The sequence below is a fragment of the Gopherus flavomarginatus genome, chromosome 12 (genome assembly GCF_025201925.1).
Source record: "Gopherus flavomarginatus isolate rGopFla2 chromosome 12, rGopFla2.mat.asm, whole genome shotgun sequence".
Taxonomy (NCBI): Eukaryota; Metazoa; Chordata; order Testudines; family Testudinidae; genus Gopherus; species Gopherus flavomarginatus.
Genome location: NC_066628.1, coordinates 8,116,681 through 8,139,576, shown reverse-complemented (window position 1 = coordinate 8,139,576; position 22,896 = coordinate 8,116,681). Strand labels below are relative to the sequence as shown.

General features: G+C 50.6%; 2 protein-coding genes across 5 annotated transcripts in view; one reads left to right on the top strand and one right to left on the bottom strand.

Annotated features, from left to right (window-relative positions):
* The window catches only part of LOC127033316 (E3 ubiquitin-protein ligase TRIM39-like), a 227,224-nt gene that overhangs the window by 122,486 nt on the left and 81,842 nt on the right, over positions 1 to 22,896 (bottom strand). The gene's annotated exons all lie outside the window — the stretch shown is intronic.
* Positions 554 to 18,921, top strand: LOC127033337 (butyrophilin subfamily 1 member A1-like). Of its 4 annotated transcripts, XM_050921363.1 has the most exons (6): positions 554 to 701; positions 2,294 to 2,641; positions 7,036 to 7,317; positions 10,902 to 11,018; positions 18,613 to 18,633; positions 18,737 to 18,918. In XM_050921363.1, the coding sequence occupies exons 1-6, from the start codon at positions 593 to 595 to the stop codon at positions 18,796 to 18,798; spliced, it is 939 nt and encodes a 312-aa protein (XP_050777320.1). In that variant the 5' UTR covers positions 554 to 592; the 3' UTR covers positions 18,799 to 18,918. The 4 variants fall into 4 exon arrangements, with proteins under 4 accessions (XP_050777320.1, XP_050777322.1, XP_050777321.1 ...); XM_050921365.1 differs by lacking the exon at positions 10,902 to 11,018 and having other exon boundaries at positions 18,737 to 18,921; XM_050921364.1 differs by lacking the exon at positions 18,613 to 18,633 and having other exon boundaries at positions 18,737 to 18,919.

Below are 22,896 nucleotides of genomic sequence, written 5' to 3'. Positions count from 1 at the left end.
ATTCCAGCGAGAGAAGCAGTTCTTTACCCCAAAGCAGCAGCGATGCCAAGGGGATCAGTACAAAGTCCTGCTGATTGTTCATAAAAATATTTCAGTAAAATTCCCCACCTGTCACACCTTCATGGAGAAAACACACGGTACTAAATGGATCTTTAATATAGTGGAGAAAGGCATAACAAGAACCAATGGCTGGAAGTTATAACTGGACAAATTCTAATTAGAAATAAGGCACAGAATTGTAACCGTGAGGGTGATTAATCACTGGAACAAACTACCAAGGGAACTGGTGAATTGTCCATCTCTTGCTGTCTTCAGACAAAGACTTGGTGACTTTCTGGAAGATACTTCAGTCAAACACAAGTTTGGGCTCAGTACAGGGGTAAATAGGTGAGAGGCTTTGTCCTGTGGCACATATAGACTAGATGATCTAATGGTCCTCTCTGACTTTAGTCTATGAATATTGGGAAGTGCACTAATGTAAACGTAACTGATCCATGGACCAAGGCTATGAAAGTCAGACAACCTGCACTGTCACTGCATCCCACTCACTCGCTGTTTGGTTTATTATTTCTCCTGTTCCCCAGACCCAGCTATGATGACAGGGAAGGATCCCTCATTCTCCCCCGGCACAACAGTGAGCTCCACTCTGCCCGGCTACGTCACTCTCTGCCTCGCTCTACAGGTTCACAGGCTCGCGTCAGGTAGGAACTCCGGCCTCCTCAGTGGGTTTGCTGCTGTTGCTATTGCTGGTCATCACCATTCACCTCGCATCACTGCCTTGTCTTGTAAATCACGTCTGCTCAACCTGCCCACAACCAGCAACCTGGAGAAATCACAGGCTACAGCTGGGTCCCCAGGAACATGGCTACTATCATACAGCATTGCGTCAGGCCTAGACAATACATCCAACCTACTGCTCTGGCTGATTTCTGGCAGCTTCTAAAACACAGAACACAGTGAGCACCACTACAGGGCTCGCAAACTATTTAAAAGGACAAAACTGAATTCCTATACACTGCGCTGACATCACAAATCAGACTCTTCAGCCACAAAGGAGTCCTGAATCCTAGACTCTCCGGTTTAGACGTAACAACCCACAAGTCATTCATGCTGCACTAGGCACATCTGACTGGGGCTCAGAGCTAGACCTCATCTCACAGTGAGGAGGTGAGGATATTTGCTGGCTTCTTCCTTCTGTGCCTTAAGTGAGCCCCTTACATTGTCCCACCCACCCCTGGGGCTGGCTCCACAGCTACTTGGGCTTTTTGGTTCCCTTCTGCTGTGGTTTCCATCCTGTTAATTTAACCAGCTCTCTCTGTCTCTCCTGATGCTGAGTCTCTGCACCAGGACCCCCATGTCCTGTGCAGTTCCACAGTGACCGCTTCTCTGTTTCTTGCACTTTTCTATCTGCCTCCTTCTCCCTCTCCACTATCTGACCCCTGACTTTACCTTTAAAGCCATTGCCTGCATAGTGATGATCTGTTTTCATATCTTTTACACCTTGTCAGCCTTTACACCACTTCTACTGCAGATGAGGAGGCCCCTGGGCTGGAGCAGCATGAAAAGGTGTATCAGAGAACCAGGCCCCAGGGTGCCCGTGAAAAGTTAGAGCTTTATTCAGAGATAATAGGGACAGTGTATAACACTCACATGTGAATTCTGTGTGACAGATACTGCAGCCACATGCGGCATTTTGGGGACTATCAAATTCACTTTGTGTGTCCTATTTATTTGTGTACCCCCTTTACCAATGGTGTCTATACATGTTATATGTATTCTTGTGGGCTCGGATTGTAATCTATGCCATGGGGGAGGGTTACCCCATCTCCTTCAGAATTTGCAAACCATGGGGGGTAATTACTTGAGGGACAGGTAACAGCTCCAGAGGAGTACCATCCCTCGAGAGAGTTACATAAACTGGCTTAGACCAGGTCGCAGAAGCTCAAGAAAACAAAGATGTTTGGTATAAAAGCTGGATTTGAACTGACCAGAGGCCCGAGATCTTCGGCTGCAAAGTGACAGGACCTATTAACCAAGAGGACAAACTGTTACAGAAAGGGTTGAAAGACTTTGGAACCTACCAGAGAGTCCCATGTGTCAGATGAGAATTTTTTGGGATAAGTGTAATGTGTTCAGACCTTTTATTAGTTTATGCTCCATCAAGCTTTTGTCTTTAAATGGTCTTTCACTTCTAAAGCAGGGCACTCTCTTACTGTGTGTCTTACTGCTGAATTAATGCCAAACCCCAGCCCCTCACCAATTTAATTTCCTTTTTTCATTGTACATTTCACAGCACAATTCACAGTGACTGGACCTGACCGTCCAATCGCTGCCTCCCTAGGTGGGGAGGCTGTCCTGCCCTGCCACCTCTCCCCCAGGATGAGCGTTGAAAGCATGGAGCTGAGATGGTTCCGATCCCAGTTCTCTGCAATCGTGCACCTCTACCGTGGTGGGCGGGATCAGTATGGACAGCAGATGCCGGAATATCGAGGAAGAACTGAGCTCTTGAAAGACGACATCACCAATGGGAGTGTTTCCCTGAGAATACGCAATATCCAACCCTCCGATGATGGACAGTATAAGTGTTTTTTTAAATCCAGTGTGTCTTATGAAGAAGCTTTATTAGAACTGCAGGTGGCAGGTCAGTAACTTGTTCTGACGTTTAACGTCTTCAACAGGATAATAAGTGGAGTCAGAAGGTTCATTGTGAGATTACACAATTTTTTTCATTATAGTGAGTCAGCAGCTCTGCTCTGGATAAGGTTGATTCTAGTTTGCTGTTTAATATCCGTTTTTTATAAATTCTCTAAAACCTATACTCAGATTGTCTTGAAAATTGCTGTGACTCATTGATCTCTGGGGTGGGGCTAGTGGCCCAAATTTGAGGGCACTGGAGCAAGGGGTTAATGAGACACACTGACACCCTTAAACAGTCAAGTGACATTAACATGTGGTTATTACAATTATATTGTGCACACAGGGGGAAACAATGGCTGATTCTCCCCAAACTGATGCCATCAGCTGGGATTGATCTCGGTTTGTATCTGGCCCCTTCAGGGTAACAGTGGTTGATACACAAGACCCTGTAGTCCAGAGCCTGGTCTAAGAGTGGGAGAACTGAGGAATTCCCCGCCCCCAGGACAGGTAGAGACAGGAGGCCTAACCCCTGAAGTTGCTGTCAGAGAGACCAGCAAGGGAATGCAGGTGCACCTAGTTCTGTAACAAGGATATGAGTTTAGGCCAGGTGTAGTGAACACCTGGGTCTACATTCAAACACTGAACCTACTCCACACAAACCACCCCCAACTTACAAAATGTTATTGCCTCGTCATCCTTGCCCTGTGGGTGTGGATTTCTTCTGGGACATTGCCTTCACTTACCCCTCACCAAGCCTTGGTGACCACTGGCATATCCGACACCAGGCTGCTGACAATCACCACGGCAAGGAGTCTGTGCCCTGCTACTGACAGAGCCTGCACCACCCAGTTCTGAGATGAGTCATGACTGATCCCTGAAGGTACACCTGCACCTCTCCTGATGTCACTGTGACAGCTCTGCCAATAAGCTCCAAATAATCCCTCCATTGGTTATTACAGCTACACCGAGCACAGTGCATGCACCTTTAGTGCATGCAACCAATTCCCAGTGGTTATTATCAGCTCCAAAGGGGCAGAGTTAAGGTTGTTTGGGTGTTTACCTTCCCGATGGATTTCCTCGTTTTAGAGGTCTGAGTATTGCTGAACTCAGCGTTCTGGAAGTGCATGAGATAGTACAGAGTAAAAGTTGCCTGGAGGTAACTAAGACTACATCTACACTACAGCCAGGATTGGCAGAGTGGAGATCGATGCATCAGCAGTCGATTTAGCAGGTCTAGCGAAGACTCGCCAAATCGACCGCAGATCACTCTCCAGTCAACCCATGTACTCTACCCCGATGAGAAGAGTAAAGTAAGTCAATGGGAGACTGAATAATAATAAATATTATTCTTGTAGCTGGAGTTGTGTACCTTAGGTTGACGTACTGCGATAGTATAGACCTACCCTAAGCTTTTTGTCAGTGAATGGACATGAGGAAGGTTACAGGAAGGTGCCATTGTTTGTGTTGTGTTCCACTGATTTGAATTGCAGCATGTATCTGCCGGCAGTGCAGCTGCATTCCCTGTGTTCAGTGTAGCTGTACTGACCAGTGGAGAGAGTAGTGGGAACAGGGTCTCAGAGCTGTCACTGTGCTATGGAAGGGCAGGAGATAATATCATCAGGCAGCCTGAACTCTGTGCTAGCCAAGGTTTTGTCAGTGAATTTTCTAATTGTGTTGTGTTGTATTTTGTTTTGTGTTTTTTTCAACAGAAAGGGAAATGTTTGTTGTAGGAGCTAGTGGCCATTTACGTGGTTATAGTTCTCACCTAGGTTTGCAGTTGCTACAGGACTGTGCCCAAGTAATAACCAGAAGTGTAGTATAGTGCTTTTCCATTAGTAGACCTGAAAGAACTTTACATCATTATCCCCATTTTACAGATGGGAAACTGAGGCACAGAGGAGAGATGTGAGTTGCCCAAGGTCATCCAGCAGCTCAATGGCAGAGCGAGGAACAGTCCCAGTCCTGGGAACTCTCTGTTAGGCCACTTAGTTGCTCCGTGGTTGCCCATTGTCCCTTCTACCTGTGCCTTCTGTGATAGTGCAGTGGGGATAACAGTCGTGCTTTGCAATGTTTGCAGTGTGTAGCTGGTAACAGGGCTGGTGAGGAGAGAAATCTCATCCCAGGTCCCTGCCCCAGCACCTGAACAGATTTATTACGCAGCGGCTACTTTAAGCATGTGAGAGAAGACTTGTGTGTCTGTTTCCTTCTTCACCATCCCCCACAATATGTATCTCCCCTCTGCCCTGTGTTTCTGGGTGCACACATCACAGGCAGCAGCTTACTGGTGGGCCAAACACTACCTCAGTTTCGTAGCCTGAGCTGCACACTGAGTTGGTCTGCTCACCCAAACTACCATGCCGAGCTTCGCACCCCAGCTCTGGTCCAGCCAGACTTCCCCAGGACCCCAACCATGTTGCAGGCCCACCCAGTCCAATTCCTCCTCCCCCAAACACTCTGGCAACCCCACACAGGGGTGATGTGTATTTTAACTGTTCATTTCCTGTGTTTCAGGCGTTTACCTTTTCACCACATTCAGCCCCCACCCCACTCCCCCATGATCACAGATTACATGAGGGGGTTAGACACCCCAAGAGTGACAGGGTCTCCCAGATCCCAGGACATACAGTGGGAAGAAAAAGGAATTCAGAGCCCTGCAAAAGAGTAGGGCTCCCCCAGATCAGGAAAGGGGAGAATTTGGGACTGACAGGACTCCCTGCCCCTAAACCCACAACTTTTACTGTCAACCCACACAATATCAAATCCCTCCAATCCCACTCCTTTCCCTTACCTGAGGAGGCTCCAAACCTTTTTTCCTCCCCTTCCACCCATTCCAATTTATCCCTCTCACCATAATACCCACATGCCTTGCTGCAGACCCAACCCCTGTTCCCATCTCCTCTTCCATCCCCATCACCCCTCACAGTGAGTGTTTGCAGGTGTAATTTATTTTCTTTTCAAATATAGTTTCAGCATGTTCCGAATGATCTCCTGGGTACAGATTACAGCTCAAAAAAAAAAAAAACCAACCAGAATCAAAACAATGAACAAAAAATCCACCCATCTTGAAATAGGCCTTGTCTACACTGCCAACTTTTGTTGACAAAAGTTACGCTGACAATCAAAAAGCATTATAATAATGTAGCCCTTTTACCAGTTGGAGTGGGCAGCAAGAAGCGCTGGGTCCAATATCTAGGGGGTTCCTTTTCGAAAATATAAACAAAACCGGCTTGAGCCCCCACCCAGTAATGTGGGAAAATTTCACTCTACCCTCTGGGCGCTTCTAAGAGGCAATTCTTCCCCTCTCGCAAGCAGAGTCTGAGATAGAAATGGTTTCTTTAATAAAAGTAACCTAGCATGAATCTGAGAAAACAGCACACGCGATATTCAAGAACACAAAAGCATGAGCAAGACACTCTCCGCAGGGTATGCTGGGCAGTGTCCTTTGCTTCAGGTTCTTGAGTCCAACACCAAGTTCTTGTAGTGTGCCCCTCATTTAACACACCATTCACAGTTGTTGTGCCTGGTCAGCACAGACCGACGGGGCATGGCTACACTGGCACTTTACAGCGCTGCAACTTTCGTGCTCAGGAGTGTGAAAAAACACCCCCTGAGCGCAGCAAGATACAGCGCTGTAAAGCCTCAGTGTAATCAGTGCCTCAGCGCTGGGAGCGCGGCTCCCAGCGCTGCAAGCTACACCCATAGAGGATATGGTTTACGTGCAGCGCTGGGAGAGCTCTCTCCCAGCGCTGGCGCTCCGACCACACTCACACTTCAAAGCGCTGCCACAGCAGCGCTTTCGAATGTCAAGTGTAGCCATACCCTCTAGAGTTCATAAGTACATCTGTGTGCATTCTGCTTCTGCCATGGGCTGAGTGGTGGTGGGGGAAATGCACCCGCCAGCCACCTGGCTGCTGCTCCTACCAGCCATCCCCACCGGCCACCAGCCTGCTGGTCCCACCGGCCGCCTGCTCACTGCTCTCATTGGCCGCCCCTGCCGACTGCCTGCCCACTGCTCCTGTCGGCCAACTGCTCCTTGCTCCCACCTGTGCACTACTCCTGCTGGCCGCCAGCTCGCTGCTCCCACTGGCTGCCTGCTCACTGCTCCTGCTTGCCACCCCCACTGGATCGCTCCTCCCACCGGCCGGATTAAGATCATTCAGATTAAGATCATTTTATTTCAGTTTAGCTCATCAGTAAAAGTGTGATCTGGGGCAGAAGGAATTACCTTAACCCTGCATTTCTTTATCTAATGTCTGTATTTTGTGGGTGTGAGTGTGGGTGTGTTTCCTGGCTCTCAGAGGAGTCCAGTTTCTGCTGCCAACTTCTGGTTGGTTCATTATTTTTGGTTCATTATTGAGCACTGTAGGATTGTCGCAAGTTAATTTATTTCTTCTGTAGGTTTGGGCTCTGCTCCTGCCATCGCTGTGGAGGGACATCAGGACGGAAGGATCCGGGTTGTTTGCCGATCAATCGGATGGTACCCAAAGCCTGAAGCTCAGTGGAGAGATCTCCAGGGGCAGCTCTTACCATCAACCTCTGAAAAAATATCCCCAGAGGCCAATGGCCTGTTTCAAGCAGAGATTGCCATTGTTCTAACTGAAGAGTCCAACCAGAAAGTGTCCTGCTGTGTCAGGAACCCGCGACTCAACCAGGAGAGAGAGTCAGAGATTTCCGTAGCAGGTCAGTGTCCGTCCCAGCCGCACATGGGTAGACTGAGACACTGCAGATATGAGCAGAGAGTATTTATCATTGTGTCTCCTGTTTATTGGCCTGAACTTTCAATGTGCTGAGCATGTCTTGTAAAGTCCTGAACAACCTCAGTTCTCTTTGGCTATGTCTACACTGCAATTCAAACTCCGTTGGTGATCCAGGCCAGCTGGCTCAGGCTAAGGGCCTGTTAAATTGTGGTATAGATGTCTGAGCTTGGGCTACACCAGGCCTGCACAACTCGTAAAGCAGCGAGGGCCATATTACTCCAAAGAAAACAACTGAGGGTCAAAACCTCCCAACCTCACCGAACCCCACCCCAGCGCCGCTGAAACACATACACCCCAGCACCACCCAGCCCCCCGGAAACACCCTCCTCCCCCGCTTGGCACCATCATCACACCCCTCTTCTCCCCCTAACCCCCCGCTGGCTTGCTGCATCCCTCCTAATCAGTCCCCCACCCACTACTCACCTACTTTCACCTCCTCCTTCCCCTGCCAGAATCCCCCATGCCTGCCCCTAGAACCTCTGCTGGCTCTCTGTTCACCTCTTTGCCCACTTGCTGCTTGCCCACCTGCTCGCCTCCGACTCACCACTCACCCCCTCCCCAAGTATAAAGCCTCATTCAAAGACCATGGGGTGATTATATTACTGCAGACAGCAGTCAATCAATGCAATTGCAGATAAATCTCTGCATTATGCATTTTTGTATAACTTCTTTATGACTTTGTATTGAACCTTCGTAATATGTTATAGGGGGCCCCTAAGGTAGTATAATTAAGGTTAAAGAAAAATGTCTTTTTGCCAGAAGTTGAATAAGATCTTCCCCCAACGTTGTAATCAGTTGCCCTCTTGAATGAATGAGGTGTGACTGAGGAAAGCGTGGAAGACAGCACCTCCAGACAGCTGCACCCCTTGGAGAGGGGCTGGGAGCCAGACCAAGGACAATCACACTTGTCAAGTGGACAGACTAGAGATGAGCAGACATACTGGTGGCCTCCAGGGTTAGAAGCAAGCACCTTCCTTTGGGAACACCCTCTCTGCAGCATTGGGACAGCCCTCAGCCCAGAGAAAAGCAGCAAAAAAGACCAATTTTTATGAGAGAGAAGATCAGTGAAACAGGTCAGCCACCAACTTCACCGTCACGCTCCTCCTTTTCTTGTTTTTTCTGCGCCGGTTTTTTTTTTTTCCAGCCCCCTTCCCCTAGCCGCCGGCTCACCGGCCCCCTGCCACTGCCTGCCCGCTCGCCTCCTCAGCTCCCCCTTCCCCAGCCGCCGGCTCACCGGCCCCCTGCCACTGCCTGCCCGCTCGCCTCCTCAGCCCCCTCCCTCCCCTGCTGCCAGCTCACCGGCCCCCCTGCCACTGCCTGCCCACTCGCCTCCTCAGCCCCCTCCTTCCCCCGCTGCCTGCTCACCACCCCACCCGCCACTGGCCGCTTGCTCGCCTCCTCAGCCCCCCTCCCCTGCCGCCAGCTCACCTGCCTGCCCACCGCTGGCCTCTTATCTTCTGCTGCTGCCCCTGCCTAGGGGCAGCTCCAGGCCCCAGCATGCCAAGCACGTGCTTGGGGCGGCATGCAGCGGGGGCCTCTATGCCGGCCGCCAGGAGGGCAGCAGGCGGCGCCGGTGGACCTCCCGCAGGCACGCCTGCAGGAGGTCCACCGGAGCTGCCTGCCGGCGGCCGGCATAGAGCCTCCCGTGGCATGCCGCCCTGCTTGGGGTGGCAAAATGTTTAGAGCTGCCCCTGCCCCTGCCCCCTGCCGCTGGCTTGTCCTCATTCCCCAGCCTGCCACTGGCCTCTTCACCTTCTCGCCCACCAGCCGGCCAGCCAGCCATTGGCTTGTCTCCCTCCCCGCTGCTTGCCTACTCACCCCACGGGCCGCACAATGAAACCACAAGGGCCACATGTTGTGCACGCCTGAGCTGGACCCTGTTACGTGCACTAGAAATTCCATGCTGTGCTTTGATCTACCCCACTTTGAAATGAGAACAGACCAAAGTGCCCCAGGGAACTTTTAGTGCAGTGCAGCAGGGTGCACACAGCCAGGTAGAGTTCAGCTGGCCAGTGCACAGTGGATTTACAGCCCAGTCTGCCGCGCACTAACTGTGCCTGTAGACGAGCCACCGTAGAGCAAGGTGGGTGAGTTGTGCCTGCTGCCTTAGGGAGACGCCTCCCTCTCTGTTCTGGGGTTCTTGTGTATTCAGGTTCTGGATTCTAAGAGATAAAGTCATGATACACTGCAGCCTTCCAGCAGGAGTGTTTATGCTTGTATCTCACTTTGTGTGTGTGTGCGCATGTGTGCACACGCTGTGAACATCACAATGATCTGTGGGGGTGGAGGAGGGAATTCTCCTTTGTTCTCAATGAGAGTTTTGGTGCTAATTATTTATGAAAATCTGGGTAATAAGGTCACTTTTCCTGACTAGCACAAGAGAGCCCTGAATATGGCCTGAGCTTTGCTACTTAGATTACATCTGAAAATACCAGCAATAAAAGTTCAGGCCCCAAATATGCAGAAACAAAATCTTACCTAAGAGCACCTTAATTTTTAGAAAAAAAGGTTGTGATTTTATGTGTTATAATCTACCAAATAACCGTGTTTACTATCGAATGAATATTTCATCACTATAATAGTAAGCACGTTGTATTTGTAAAGCACTATTTGTCTGAGGTCTCGTAGTGCTTGACTGCTGGTTACTCTATGATATGCCCAGTATTACCTGATTGTTATGTTCACAGCACACACAGAGGGTTAGAAACAAAACATAAATACTGCTCCTGAAAGGCTGCAATGTCACACTGCTTTATTTCTAAGAATCCAGAACTCTAACATGCCAAAGCCAAATACAGAGAGAGACAAAGCAGGCTGCTCCCTAAGGCAGAACCAAACCCACCCTGCTCTAGGCTAGCTTTTTGCAGACTGACTGCAGAGGACCCAGATGTACGCTCCCTACAGAGCCCCTTAGCCTGCAAGCAGGACCAGGAATCCCCTCAGGATTTCAAGTGTTAGCTTGTAATTTTTACACAGTTTCAAAACATCACACTAATCGCTTAGCAAGGACCCTCTAGTCAGCCATTGCTCCAAGGCCTAGGGAAGAGGAATCTGGAGGAATTATTACTCTGAATCTCCAGGCTCAACTTTTGTTTTTATTAATATCCTGCATTAACATATTTTGGGCCAGATTCTTTCATATGGCTGAGGAGAGTTGGGGGTGTCAGGAAACTGGTCACAACTCTCTGATTCTAAGGGCTACTCTGCACTGGCTGCAGCTTTGGGATCACTTAGAGCAACGTAGGAAATGCCTGAATTTGTGTCAGTGGGGGATAGGAGTGGCATAATGGAGCTGCACCCGACCCCCCAACATGCCCCCTCCCATTAATTAACCATGTTCAGTAACCAGGCTAAAGCCTGTGCTCTCACTAGTTTGATAATAAAGCACAAAGCAGCCATATTTCCCTGTGAGATTCTTTTAACTAGTCACAGAGTCACCACTGTCACAGTGTCTTGCCTTCATTCCGGACATGTTTGCTCCTAAGTCAACGGCACTTTCTCTTGCAGAGCTGTTTTTTCCGCAAGTCAATCCCTGGATGGTGGCTCTGGGTGTGATCTTGGTTCTCCTGGCTGTTCTCCTTCCCCTGGCCAGTTACTGCTTCTGGAGGCAACACAGAGCAAAAGGTTAAGTAACAAGAGGCGGGAACTTTGAGAGAGAGAGATATTAAAAAAAAACCAAAATAAAACGAAGAGTCCTTGTGGCACCTTAGAGATTAACAAATTTATTTGGGCATAAGCTTTTGTGGGCTAGAACCCACTTCATCAGATGCATGGCGTGAAAATACAGGAGCTGGTATAAATACACGGCACATGAAAAGATGGGAGTTGCCTTATCAAGTCGGGGTGTGGAGGGGTGTCAATCTAACAAGACAATTCAATTAACGGTAGGATACCAGGAGAGGAAAAATCAGTTTTGTGGTGGTAATGAGAGTGGTCCATTTCAAACAGTTGACAAGAAGATGTGAGTAACAGTAGGGGAAATTAGCATGGGGAAATTAGGTTTTGTAATGACCCATCCACTCTCACTCTTTATTCAGGCCTAATCTGATGATGTCCAGTTTGCAAATTAATTCCAGTTCTGCAGTTTGTCGTTGGAGTCTGTTTCTGAAGTTTTTTTGTTGTAGAATTGCTACTTTGAGGTCTGTTATTGAGTATCCAGAGAGATTGAAGTGTTCTCTTATTGGTTTTTGAATGTTATAATTCCTGATGTCAGATTTGTGTCCATTTATAAATAAATGAATAAAGAGCCCCCTCCTACACCGAAACTCCATCCTGGAACCTGCACCACAAACCTCCTTCTGCACCCCAACCCCCGTCCCATCCGCGGCCCCACCCCAGAGCCCATACCCCCAGCTGGAGCCCATACCCCAATTCCTTGCCCAGCCCTCAGCCACCTCCTGCACTCCAAAACCTTTTCCCCCAGCCTGGAGCCCTCTCCTGCACCCAAGACCTCCCATCCCAAGCCCACACTTCCAGACAGAGCCCTCACCTCCTCCCACACCTCAACCCCCTGCCCCAACCCCAAGCCCCATCCTGCACTCTGAACCCCTCATTTCTGGCACCACTCCAGAGCCTAGGGGAAGCCTTGAGCCTCTGCGCTCCGCCCCCGATTATTTTTTTCTGTGGGTCAGTGGCCTCTGACAGAAAAAAGGGTCCCCACCCCTGCTTTAATAGATACGTTATATGGGTTGAGTCCATGTTTAGGTGACAGTGATTAACTAATTTTGAAATGTATGTAAACTTTGTGTATGTGCCCAGAGAGAGCTATGTTGGGCTCATTTCTAAATACTAAACAATCAGAACCATTAACTGTGACTGTTTTGTTCCCTGAGCCTTTCGGAGAATTCTCCACACTAGCTGCCCTGGTGAGTTGTGGCTAGGATGCTGTAGTAACACAAACACACTGAGGATTTGTGGTGCTGGTCTGAGATGCTGCTCACACTGGGCACAAGATGCTCTAACTCAGGCTGTGCTCAGTGGCGATAGTGACCTGAGCATCCAGCTTAGGAAGGGCACCTCCACCCCATTCTTTGCTGGGACACCCACTATCTACCACTATTTCCCCCTAGGGGGAGCTCTTCCCTGTTATCCCTAGGACCAAGGGGCAGACACCACCCACAAGATCAGGATCTGGCCTAGGATGGAGCCAGCAAGACCCTGTTCCTTATCCAGCCCAGGTCAAAGTCCCATTCCCATCGCTCTCTTCCCTCCCCCATCCCCACAGTCAGGAGCTTGGGCCATTCAAGGGATGGGCACAGAGGGCACCAGACAGAGAACTCGATAAACAGGGACCTTCCTTCCCACAACAGCCATATCTGATGGGAGTGGGTCTAGGACTCAAGCAGCAGGGTCAGCTGCTATGACCCATAGAGGCCACAGCCTGTGGGGACAGGTTGAACCACCCATCACTGTAGTCCAGTCCCAGGCAGCAGTGACGCAGAGGGCAGAGGCCTCCACAGACAGACCTATCTGTGTGACCATTTGTCCGGCTCTTTGTTTCTCTGTCTCAAAGCTACAGCGGAACTGCATTCAACAGTAATAGGAACTTCACCATACACGTGATGGAATGAAATCCAACCTCTCGCCCTTTTCTCTCTCTGTGTCACACTGACACAGATGAGTTGTGAAGGGGAAGGGGCTGAGCAGCTCTGTCTAGCAGCCCACATGGGCCAGGCTCATTGCTGGGGACCAGAGGTGAAAGCAAGCCGGTCCGGTCCGGTCCACCGGCAAGAGGCAGTACGCCGTGCTGGACCGCACCAGCTTCCACAGAGGGGATTGAAAGGGCTCAAAGCTCCTCACGGCTGTGGGCAGCCCAGAGCCCTTTAAATCCCGGCCGCAGCTCCGGCGGCCAGGCCAGGGCTGGCATTTAAAGGGCTCAGAGCTCCCGGCGGCTGCGGGCAGCCCAGAGCCCTTTGAATCCCGGCCGTGGCTCTGGTGGCTGGGCTGGGGCCAGGATTTAAAGGGCTCAGGGCTTCCCTCAGCGGCAGGAGCTCTGGGCCCTTTAAATCCCTGCCCCAGCCCCGCAAAGCTCCAGGTTCCCCCAGCGGCCAGAGCCCCGGGCCCTTTAATTTGCCCCAGAGCCCCAGGGGGCTCCCAGCCACCTCTTCAGCTAGGAGCTCCTGGTTGATTTAAAGGCCCTGGGTCTCCCAGCCACAGCTGGTGCCCTAGAGCCTTTAAATCTTGAGAGGCCACGCCCCTTCCAGATGAGGCCACGCCCCCTCAGGACTCTGGCAGTACTGGTAAATCCTGTAAGTTCCTTTCACCCCTGCTGGAGACTGTAAGACTTGTCCAGTATTTAACAGGATCTCTCACTTGGGATCCTCCCTTCCACAGCCATGTAAAGAGGGAAGGGGCAGGATTTCACCCTCAGTGACCTGCTGTGTGTTTATGTGCGTGTGTTTGCTCTCATATCCAGGAGGCATTTTGTATTGGGGAAGGGAAAGGGAAAGGGAAAGGGAAATGGAAATGTATCTCCTCTCTCCCTTCCTGTTTTAGCATAAAAGTGGTCACTCTGTATTTGGATGGAGGGAATTGAATTCACTGTTCCTCACCCCAGCAACCTTTGATGACAGGTAGCTGCCCCACTGCCTTCTGCTCTAGTATCTACCATTGCCCCACTGCCTCCCTCCCTCCTCAGTATCAGTCCTTGCATCCAGCTGTGAAGGAGAAGAACAGAAGTTGGATGTTTCTGTTACAATGATCAACAGTGAAGTAATTGCAAATGGTAACAATTAAATTGTCATTGATCAGGTTTTAATGTCAGCATCCCAGCCCCACTTGATAAGTATGAGCAGAAAACAGCGCTTCCTGCAGACTCAGACAGATCTCACTGAGCTGGTGCACCCAGCTTGCTTGCTTACACCCCGGTCACTTGTTCAATGCTATCTTCAAACCCAGAAAGGCTGGCCACATTTTAATAAATGGAGGGTGAGATTTTCACCCACACTTCAACCCTTTTATGGTCCGTAGAAGGACCAAAACCGCATAACTGGGCTCCAGAAGGCTTGGATCCAGCTAGGGGAGGATTCGTTCCAGTGCAGGCAGTGCAGAGAACAGCTGTGGGCTGCCCTCTGAGGACCCACTCACAAGCCCTGTTGTAGGGAAGATGGGCCTGGGAACAAGAGAGGGGTGTCCGTGCGGGGCCACAGCGCATGGTTCTGCAGAGATTCTGGGCTGTGCTGCTGTCCATATGCACCCAGGGACAGGCTGCTGTAGCTAAAGGCACAAGATAAGCCAGAAAAACTCACTCTTATTATGGAATAAGTGTATCATATGGAGCATTACGCTGGTATAACATGAGTGGTTTAAATGCCCAACTTATTTTATACCGGTAGAACCCTTCTGCCCATCTGAGTTGGCAGCAACAAGGGCAGGGTTCAGTATCCAGGGGTTCTGTTTCCACCCCAGAGTTCAAAAGTTATCTGCAGAGTTTTACCCCCCAATCCTGGGTGGAAATCAGGAGGGGGCACACAGGGTATTAAGGGGCACCTTACACAGTTTGAGGCTGACTGTCCCACTTCTCCATAGAGTTCTGCTGCAGCCTTCAACACAGACAGCTCCACTCCACCAGTCACTCTGCTCCTCCAGCTGACCCTCAAGCCACTTCACACAGTTCACAGTTCCATGTGCCATACCAACTGTCCCACAAACCACTCTGCTCACTGTTCTACAGACCAGTCCAACCATCCTGTCATTTTAGCTTGTAGTAGGGGAGTCCCAAGGCTGGTACACCATTGGCCCAAAGCAAATTCAGCTCAGCAGCCTTTAGCAAAACTCTTAATAGAATCAAAATGAGCTCTGCTATTCAGCACTGGAGAGAGAACACTAATTATGCTCCCACTTCTAACAGCACACCCATACCAACTCCCCATCCACTCTCAACTCACTGGGTTTTGGAACCCATGTCCCTTGTATAGCAGGTGCTACTTAGTTGATGGTGAGACCCTCTGTCGTGAAACAGTTTCATAGTCCTTCATTCACATAATCAGAGTAACAACACCTTATTCCTCCTGCCCCAATAACAGAGAAATTGGGGATCCCACCGCTGTCAAAGTGACCATTTTGGGCTGCCATGGGCTCATGCTAGGCAGGGTGGGTCTGCCTATGCAAACAAGATCAGCTCCTGAAATTCTCTTCCACACTCCCATAATTCACCACCAGATGTCAGGGTAGAGCTCATCCTGACTCTGCTTACACTGGTGTTACTTTGCCCTGCAGACAAGCCCTGAGTTACAGCGGGCGCTGCTTTGGCATCCAGAGCACCCCGGGTCAGGAGGATACGGGGCAGCGCTTAAGGCTGCCTGAGCCCTCAAGTGCCCCTGGGCTGCAGATTCTGAGCGCAGAATCTCACCCTGAGAGTTTAGATCACACTGAGCAAAGCTCTTCACAGAGGTGTCCACAGTGATGCCCAGGTCTTTTTCCTGAGTATTTTAAAGCCAATAACCTGCATGCATAGGTCTGATTATCCTTGTAACGTGCGTTACCTCACATTGATCAACACTGAATTTCATCAGCCATCAGGTTATTCAAGCTTGGTGCTTCTGAAATAACTCAGACTTCTTTGGTAACCTGAATCATTGTGTGTTATCTGCAAATGTTGCCACTCTTGGGTTTATCCTTTGTTCCAAGTCACTGATAAATAGACCAGGGGCTCTCAAACTTCATTGTACCGCGACCTCCTTCTGACAACAAAAATTACTACACGACCCCAGGACGGGAGACCGAAGCTTGAGCCTGCCCGAGTCCCGCTCCCTGGGTGGGAGGGCAGGGCCAAAGCTGAATCCCAAGTGCTTTCGTCCCAGACAGGGGGCCTGTAATCTGAACCCCAGTGCCCAGGGCTGAAGCCATCGGGCTTCAGCTTCAGCCCCAGGTGGTGAGACTCGGGCTTCGGGCCCAGGCCCCAGCAAGTCTAAGCCACCCCCAGCGACTCCATTAAAACAGGGTCAAAACCCACTTTGGGGTCTTGACCCACAGTTTGAGCACCACTGAAATAGACTAAACACCAGTCCTAATACCCAAGTTTGAGGCACCCCACTGCTAACCTTTTTCCATATGAAAAATTGACCATTTATTCCTGCTCTTTGTTTTCTGTCATTTAGCTGGTTTCTGATCCAGGACAATACTTTACTCCTCACCCCATGATGACTTAGGCTATGTCTGCACTACAGAGCTTATAACGCTACAGCTGAACCAATGTAGCCGAGCCACTGTAAGATCTCTAGTGGAGCCACTCTGTGCCAACAGGAGAGAGTTTTCCGATCAGCATAATGATTCACGTCCAGCGGGCGGTGGTAGCTATGTGGGCAGGAGAGTTTCTCCAACCGACATAGTGCTGTGCACTCTAACACTGATGCCGGTGTAAATTATGTCGCTCAGGGGGTGGAATATTCACACTTCTGAGTGACTTAAGTTTTGGAGCCATAAGTGATAGTGTAGACAGCCTTTGTTTCCTTAACAACTTTTTGTGAGGAACTTTTTCAAAAACTTTTTGAAAGGCCACATCAGTTATGCCATTGGGTTCTCCTTTGTACCATACTGGACTGACAAACTCACTGACATTTAATCGATTAGTGACACACAGACCTAGTCTACTCTAGGAATTTATACTGGTATAGCTACGTTTTTCTGAGTGTGAATCCACACCCCTGAGAGTTGCAGTTTATATTTACCAAGCTAACCCCTGGTGTAGACAGTGCTAGGTTGACGGAAGGTGAGTTACGGGGAGGTGGGTTACCTATGACAATGGGAGAATCCCTCCCCTCAGCATAGGTAGTGTCTATGCCAGGGGTCGGCAACCTTTCAGAAGGAGCTGTGCCAAGTCTTCATTTATTCACTCTAATTTAAGGTTTTGTGTGCCATTTTAAAGTTTTTAGAAGATCTCTTTCTATAAGTCTATAATATGTAACTAAACTATTGTTGTATATAAAGTAAATAAGGTTTCTAAAATATTTAAGAAGATTCATTTAAAATTAAATTAAAATGCAGAGCCCCCAGGACTGGTAGCCAGGACCCGGGCAGTGAGAGTGCCACTGAAATTCATCTCGGGTGCCGCCTTTGGCACATGTGCCATAGGTTGCCTACCCTGATCTATGCTGAAGCCCCCCAGCAGCAGTGGTGCAGCTGCACTGCTGTAGAGATTTAATTGTAGACGTACCCACAGTTACTTTTCCAGCTGTGCTGGTTGGACTTTTTCCCATCATTCTCATAGAGCTGATTTAGAATTCTGGTTTAGTTCTTGTTTCAGCCAATTTGCCAGCCACTGAGGTAAGGTTCACTGGGCTGTAACTCTCAGAATTACTCCGGCCAAATTTTTAAAGCTAGGGACAACATTCCCAACCCTCTGAATCTCTGGAAGTGTAGCTGATTTTAATGAGAGACGTGTATTATTGTTAGCAGCTCAGCCATATCGTCTGATGTCATTTCAGAACTCTTGGGCGTTTGCCACCTAGCAGGGATCTACGCTGCTCAGGCTGGCTGCTGGCTCTTTAACTTATCAGTTGTTCCAGTATCTCCTCTTCACACCTTGATCCCTGATATTCATTTCCTGAACAGAGCAGCTCCAGGGCAGGTCTTTCCCCAACATTCTCTGTGGTGGAAACTGATGTGAAGAAACCAGTCAGTCTCTCAGCATTGTCCTTACCCTCCTCAATTGCTCCCTTTACCCCCCTGCCGATCCAGGGGACCCATCAATTCTCTCACAGGTTTCCTGATACTGATGGACTGAAATATTTCCCTAGTATTTGTTTTATCTCTATGGATGTTCACTCTCCTAATTCCATTTTAATCTCATTCCCATCGTGCACTTCACCGGATGTACTGCATGCTCCTTTCTGCAGGCTTCACAGGGTTAATATTTTCCACTTGCTGAGGGATTCCTGCTTGGCTCTAACAACCCCTTGTGCCTGGCCGGGTGGGGTTACAATATTTCTCCCCTTGCTAATTCCTTTGCTGCTCAGGAGGTGCCAGGTTCCGGTTGCTGATGTAGCCTCCAGGCTGAGTCTAAGGATTTTAACTTCCTTGCTTTAAAGTCTTTTTGACTCACTTCTCTTCTGCAAGATAATGTGATATTAGGGTGACCAGACACTAAGTGTGAAAAATCGGGATAGGGGATGGGGGCGGGTAATAGGGGCCTATATAAGACAAAGCCCCAAATATCAGGACTGGGGATATCTGGTCACTTTATGTGGTATTGACTCATTTCTCTTTGTTTTATTTTTAGACAAACTCCAGGCTGAGCTCAGTAAGTTCCATTCCACCCAGTATCACCTTGTGTGACATTGTCTCCTGCTCAGCGTGTCGGTGTTCAGGGGCGTTCTCACCCCTCTGTCTGTGTTTGATTGCAGGGTGGAGAAGCGCCGAGATCTATGCAGGTACTGTACATACCACTGGCGTTTTATCATGGTGAGACCCACCTCCCACTGGGAGCTCTCTGCTCCTTTCCCTGCACAGAGCATTTTCCTAAGACATTCAATAGGCTGGAAACAGCAATGTCACTGGGGTGGATGGAAAGGGGCAGACAAAACCCAGGTTTCTTGCAGAGCAGGGACGTGCCCCCTTTGGGAAAGGGCTGATTGGTGAGGGAATACTGCCCCTGGTGTCACCTTTCTAGGGCCGTACCTGGGATCTGCAGGATGGACATTCTTATCCGTCCCATCATTTGCACTGAACTGCTCGACTCTCTCTTCCCAGCAGCAGGGTTTCTATGCTCAGACCGGGCTTTAGCCCACAATTTCCTTCTAGCGTAAGAGGACCAGACAGGAGCTGTTCAGTGTCCCCCTGGATCTGGGGTGAGGAAGGCCCTGTCCCCACTGCAAGGGCAGACAGGTTTTTAATAACCAGCTTGTGATGCTTCCCTGACCGAGTTGCAACAAATTGTGCCCCCACGGCAACTTTTCTGCCTCACAGCCGTGGCTGAGGGGTGTGTGTGTGTTTGTACCCAGCCTGCAGCCTGACCGTGTGTGTGCCCTGGTGCAGGCTGGGAGAGTCTGGGCAGCTCCAGCAGGGATCAGAGAGCCCAGGGGTCATGCACACACATTGCAGCACCACTGGCCCAGGGGTTCATGCACTCCGGGGTATCCTACCGCACAGAGCTGGGAGGGAGGGGGGCATGCAGGGCAGTTACACAAACACCACTGGGGTCCTGTTATGATCGCCACCTCTGAGGTGCAACAAAACAGAAAATCTGCCTGCTTCATGTACACCACTTGTCCCCTCACCCGGGCACTGTCTCCCCCTCCGAATCCTGGGAAAGGGCACCAGCCACCAGAGGCTCCTGCTCCTGGACTGCCCCAAGCACCAACCTCACCCAATGGGAGATGGCTCCAGATCTACCCTGCTGCCCCCAGCGGAGACCCCCAGAGCTAGTACCTGCACAGTGGTGACTGGGCCCTGCTGGCCCTGAGCTCCTGATCTCATTCACTGTTTCGAGCTGCCCCGTCTCTGCAGCTCCCAGACACTCTGCACCCAGAGGTCCCTTTGCGTAGGCACCACCACCCTGCAGCTCCCCCGCTACAGCCACTGACACACCTGGGACTTGTCATGTCCTGGGCAGACTCACAGATTTCCCAGAAGAGTGACATAAACAAAGGGACAACCCTGGGAAAACCTGGACAGGTCAGGTTGCCAACTTTCTAATCTCCCAAAACTGAACCCTGCCCCGCCTCTGCCTTGAGGCCCTGCCCCTGCCCTTCCTCTTCTCTGAGGCCCAGTCCATCCCCCCCTCCCTCTGTCGCTTGCTCTCCCTCTCCCTCAGTCACTTCCACTGGGCTAGGGCAGGAGGTTGGGGTGTGGGAGGGGGGTTAGGTCTCCAACTGGGGGTGCAGGCTCTGGCGTGGGGCCAGGGATGAGGGGTTTGGGGTGAAGGAGGGAGCTCCGGGCTGGGGCAGGGGGTTGAGGTGTTGGTGGGAATGAGTGGTGTGGGCTCCAGGAGGGAGCCTGGGTGCGGGAGGGGACTCAGGGCTGGGGCAGGGGGTTTGGGGTGTAGGAGGAGGTTCCGGGTCCGGCAGCACTGACACAGTGTTGTAGTGACCAGGCAAGGTACTAAGAAACTTCAACAGGACTTTAGTTTTAAAGTGGAAACCTCTTTACCAAACTGCTGCTGCACCCTCGGTAGCTCTCACTCAGCCTCCTGCACTCCTTCCCCCCAGCTCCTGTTTCCTGTCCTTTCAGATTCCCCACAGCCAGAGCTCCCAGTTCTAATAATTACAAACAACATCTGAACACCACATTCCCTCCTCTCTTAAGAAACTCTCCCAATTAAAATAAACATTGTTGTTGTAACCACAGAAACAAATATGAAACAAGACATTGTACTGTTGGCAGAAATATTACACTGAAAACACTGTAGATACTACATAACGTAGTCTCTAGTCCAGACAGATGGTCGTCTGGGTCTGACAGGCCGTCTCTCAAGCCCTGGTTCCAGTGCAATGTCTTGTTGTGTGGATACTACGGTGAAGTCATCCAATGCACACAGGGTGTTGGCATAATCTTCTCTTGGTGCACAGGCAGGTCCAAGATAAGCATTCCATAGACGTCCATCAGAAAGTCGATAGGTGTAAGGTCCCTTCTTCTCTATGATTTTAAGAGGAGCTGTGAATTTATGGTCCCCTTTGCGTCAAATTCCAGGTTTTCATATTCTAACGAAGGAACCACACTCAAACTTTGGTTCCTTAGCACCCCTTCACTGTCTGGGAAAGCCCTATACTTTGCTTGATTCCGTTCAACTATTTTTTTCTCACATCATCCTTGGTAGGGACCTCAGGTCGTGACGTTAACAATTCAACAATGTTCAGTTTAGTATTCATCTGTTTCTCATGTAGTAACTCTGTGGCTGATCTTTGTGTTGTGGCATGTCGTGTAGCCCGGAATGCTTGCAAGAAATCGGTAGTGAAGGGTATCCACAATCGCCCTTCCAGTTCAGCTGTTTGCAAACTCTCTTTCAAAAATGTCTGTTAAACTGTTCGATTTTCCCATTGGCTTGAGGGTAATATAGGGATGACCTTCTGTGTAAAATGTTCCTCTCTGCAGACTCTGCTAGAAAAGTTTCAAACTCCAGGGAAGTAAATCGGCGGCCACTTCCAGGAGCTGCACGGAGCTAGGGCAGGCAGGGAGCCTGCCTTAGCCCTGGGCCCCCACTGTGCCACTGACCAGACTTTTAATGTCCCAGTCGATGGTGCCAACCGGAGCCGCCAGGGTCCCTTTTTGACCAGACGTTCCAATCAAAACCGGACGCCTGGCAACCCTATGGACAGGTGCCAACCCTAGGTCCTGTCCATATGGCCCAGTAACACCCAGCTGGGCCGGGTATAGGCAGCCACATGCCAGCCCAGGCCCCTGGCAGGGACACTGAGCTGCCAGCTGCCATGGTCACTGACAGTGTTAACTCTGTCATGTGCCACACACTACACTTAGACCCCCTAGACCCCTGGACCCAGCCCCAGAACAGCTGTAACCTAGACTCATGGCAATGCAGGGCCTACAACATCCCTGGCAGGGATTTGTCCAACCTGTTTTTACAAACCTCCAGTGACAGGGATCCCACAACCTCCCCTGGAGCCGGATCCAGAGCTTCACTGCCCTGAAAGTTACAAAGTGTTTCCTCATCTCCAGCCTCAACCTCCCTTGCTGCAGATTGTGCCCATTGCTCCTTGGACAGGCCCTCGCCCTGCCCACTGGGGTCACTGACTGTGTCACCAAGCCTGAGCATCACTGTTATTGCACTGAATGGCTGACGGCGCTGGGCTGGCTCAGGGGGCAGTGAGGGCAGCTGGACAGGGCACCAGCATAGCAAGCTGGTGCTTGGAGCGGCGCATGGAAGAGGGCGGCACGTCTGGCAATTCGCCAGCGAGTCCCTCACTCCCTCTTGGTGGGAAGGACCTGTCGCCGAAATGCCGCCGAAGAAGCGGCGGTGGTAGAGTCATGGCGGAAGTGCCATAGATCAGGATCACGGCTTTTTTTGTGTCTTGGCTGCTTGTGGCAGAACACCCTCGGAGCCGGCCCTGCAGCTGGGGCCTTTCACTCTCCAGTCACCGATCTCAGCCCAGGCTGAGAGTCCGGTTTCCAGTGAACAGGAGCTCACATCATAACTCACTTCAACGGCAGCCTCACCAGCCACCTCCGCAGGGAGGCCAAGACCTGAATGGACCCCGGGATGATTCCATCCCAAGGAAGGGGTCCGGCAGATGTCAGGGCTGAGCCATGTTGGCAGGACAGTGGGGGGCTCACATGGCTGCTGTGATGTTCTAGTACCCTCAATACACAGAGCTCCAGCAGCCGGGGTGTAAACCCCAATTATACCCCCAACACTGAACTCACTGACACTGCCCCAAGGCTCCTCTCCTCCCGGGGCTGGGGGGTGAGTAAGGCACTGGAGGAGGGGGGCCAGGGGCCATGGCCAATCACTTTTACCAATGGGAGGGCTATTCAATCCCACTTTTTACCAGCTGTAAGGCTGAGCAATGAGGGGGGAGAGGGCTGAGAGGAACGACCAGGGTGTTGGGGG

What these genes read in the sequence shown, in the direction of transcription:
- LOC127033337 (XM_050921363.1), top strand. Translation starts at nt 593, where the DNA reads ATGATGACAGGGAAGGATCCCTCATTCTCCCCCGGCACAACAGTGAGC. An exon ending in GTCAGAGATTTCCGTAGCAG is followed by an intron (nt 7,318 to 10,901) that starts GTCAGTGTCCGT and finishes TTTCTCTTGCAG; the next exon opens with AGCTGTTTTTTCCGCAAGTC. An exon ending in CAAACTCCAGGCTGAGCTCA is followed by an intron (nt 18,634 to 18,736) that starts GTAAGTTCCATT and finishes GTTTGATTGCAG; the next exon opens with GGTGGAGAAGCGCCGAGATC.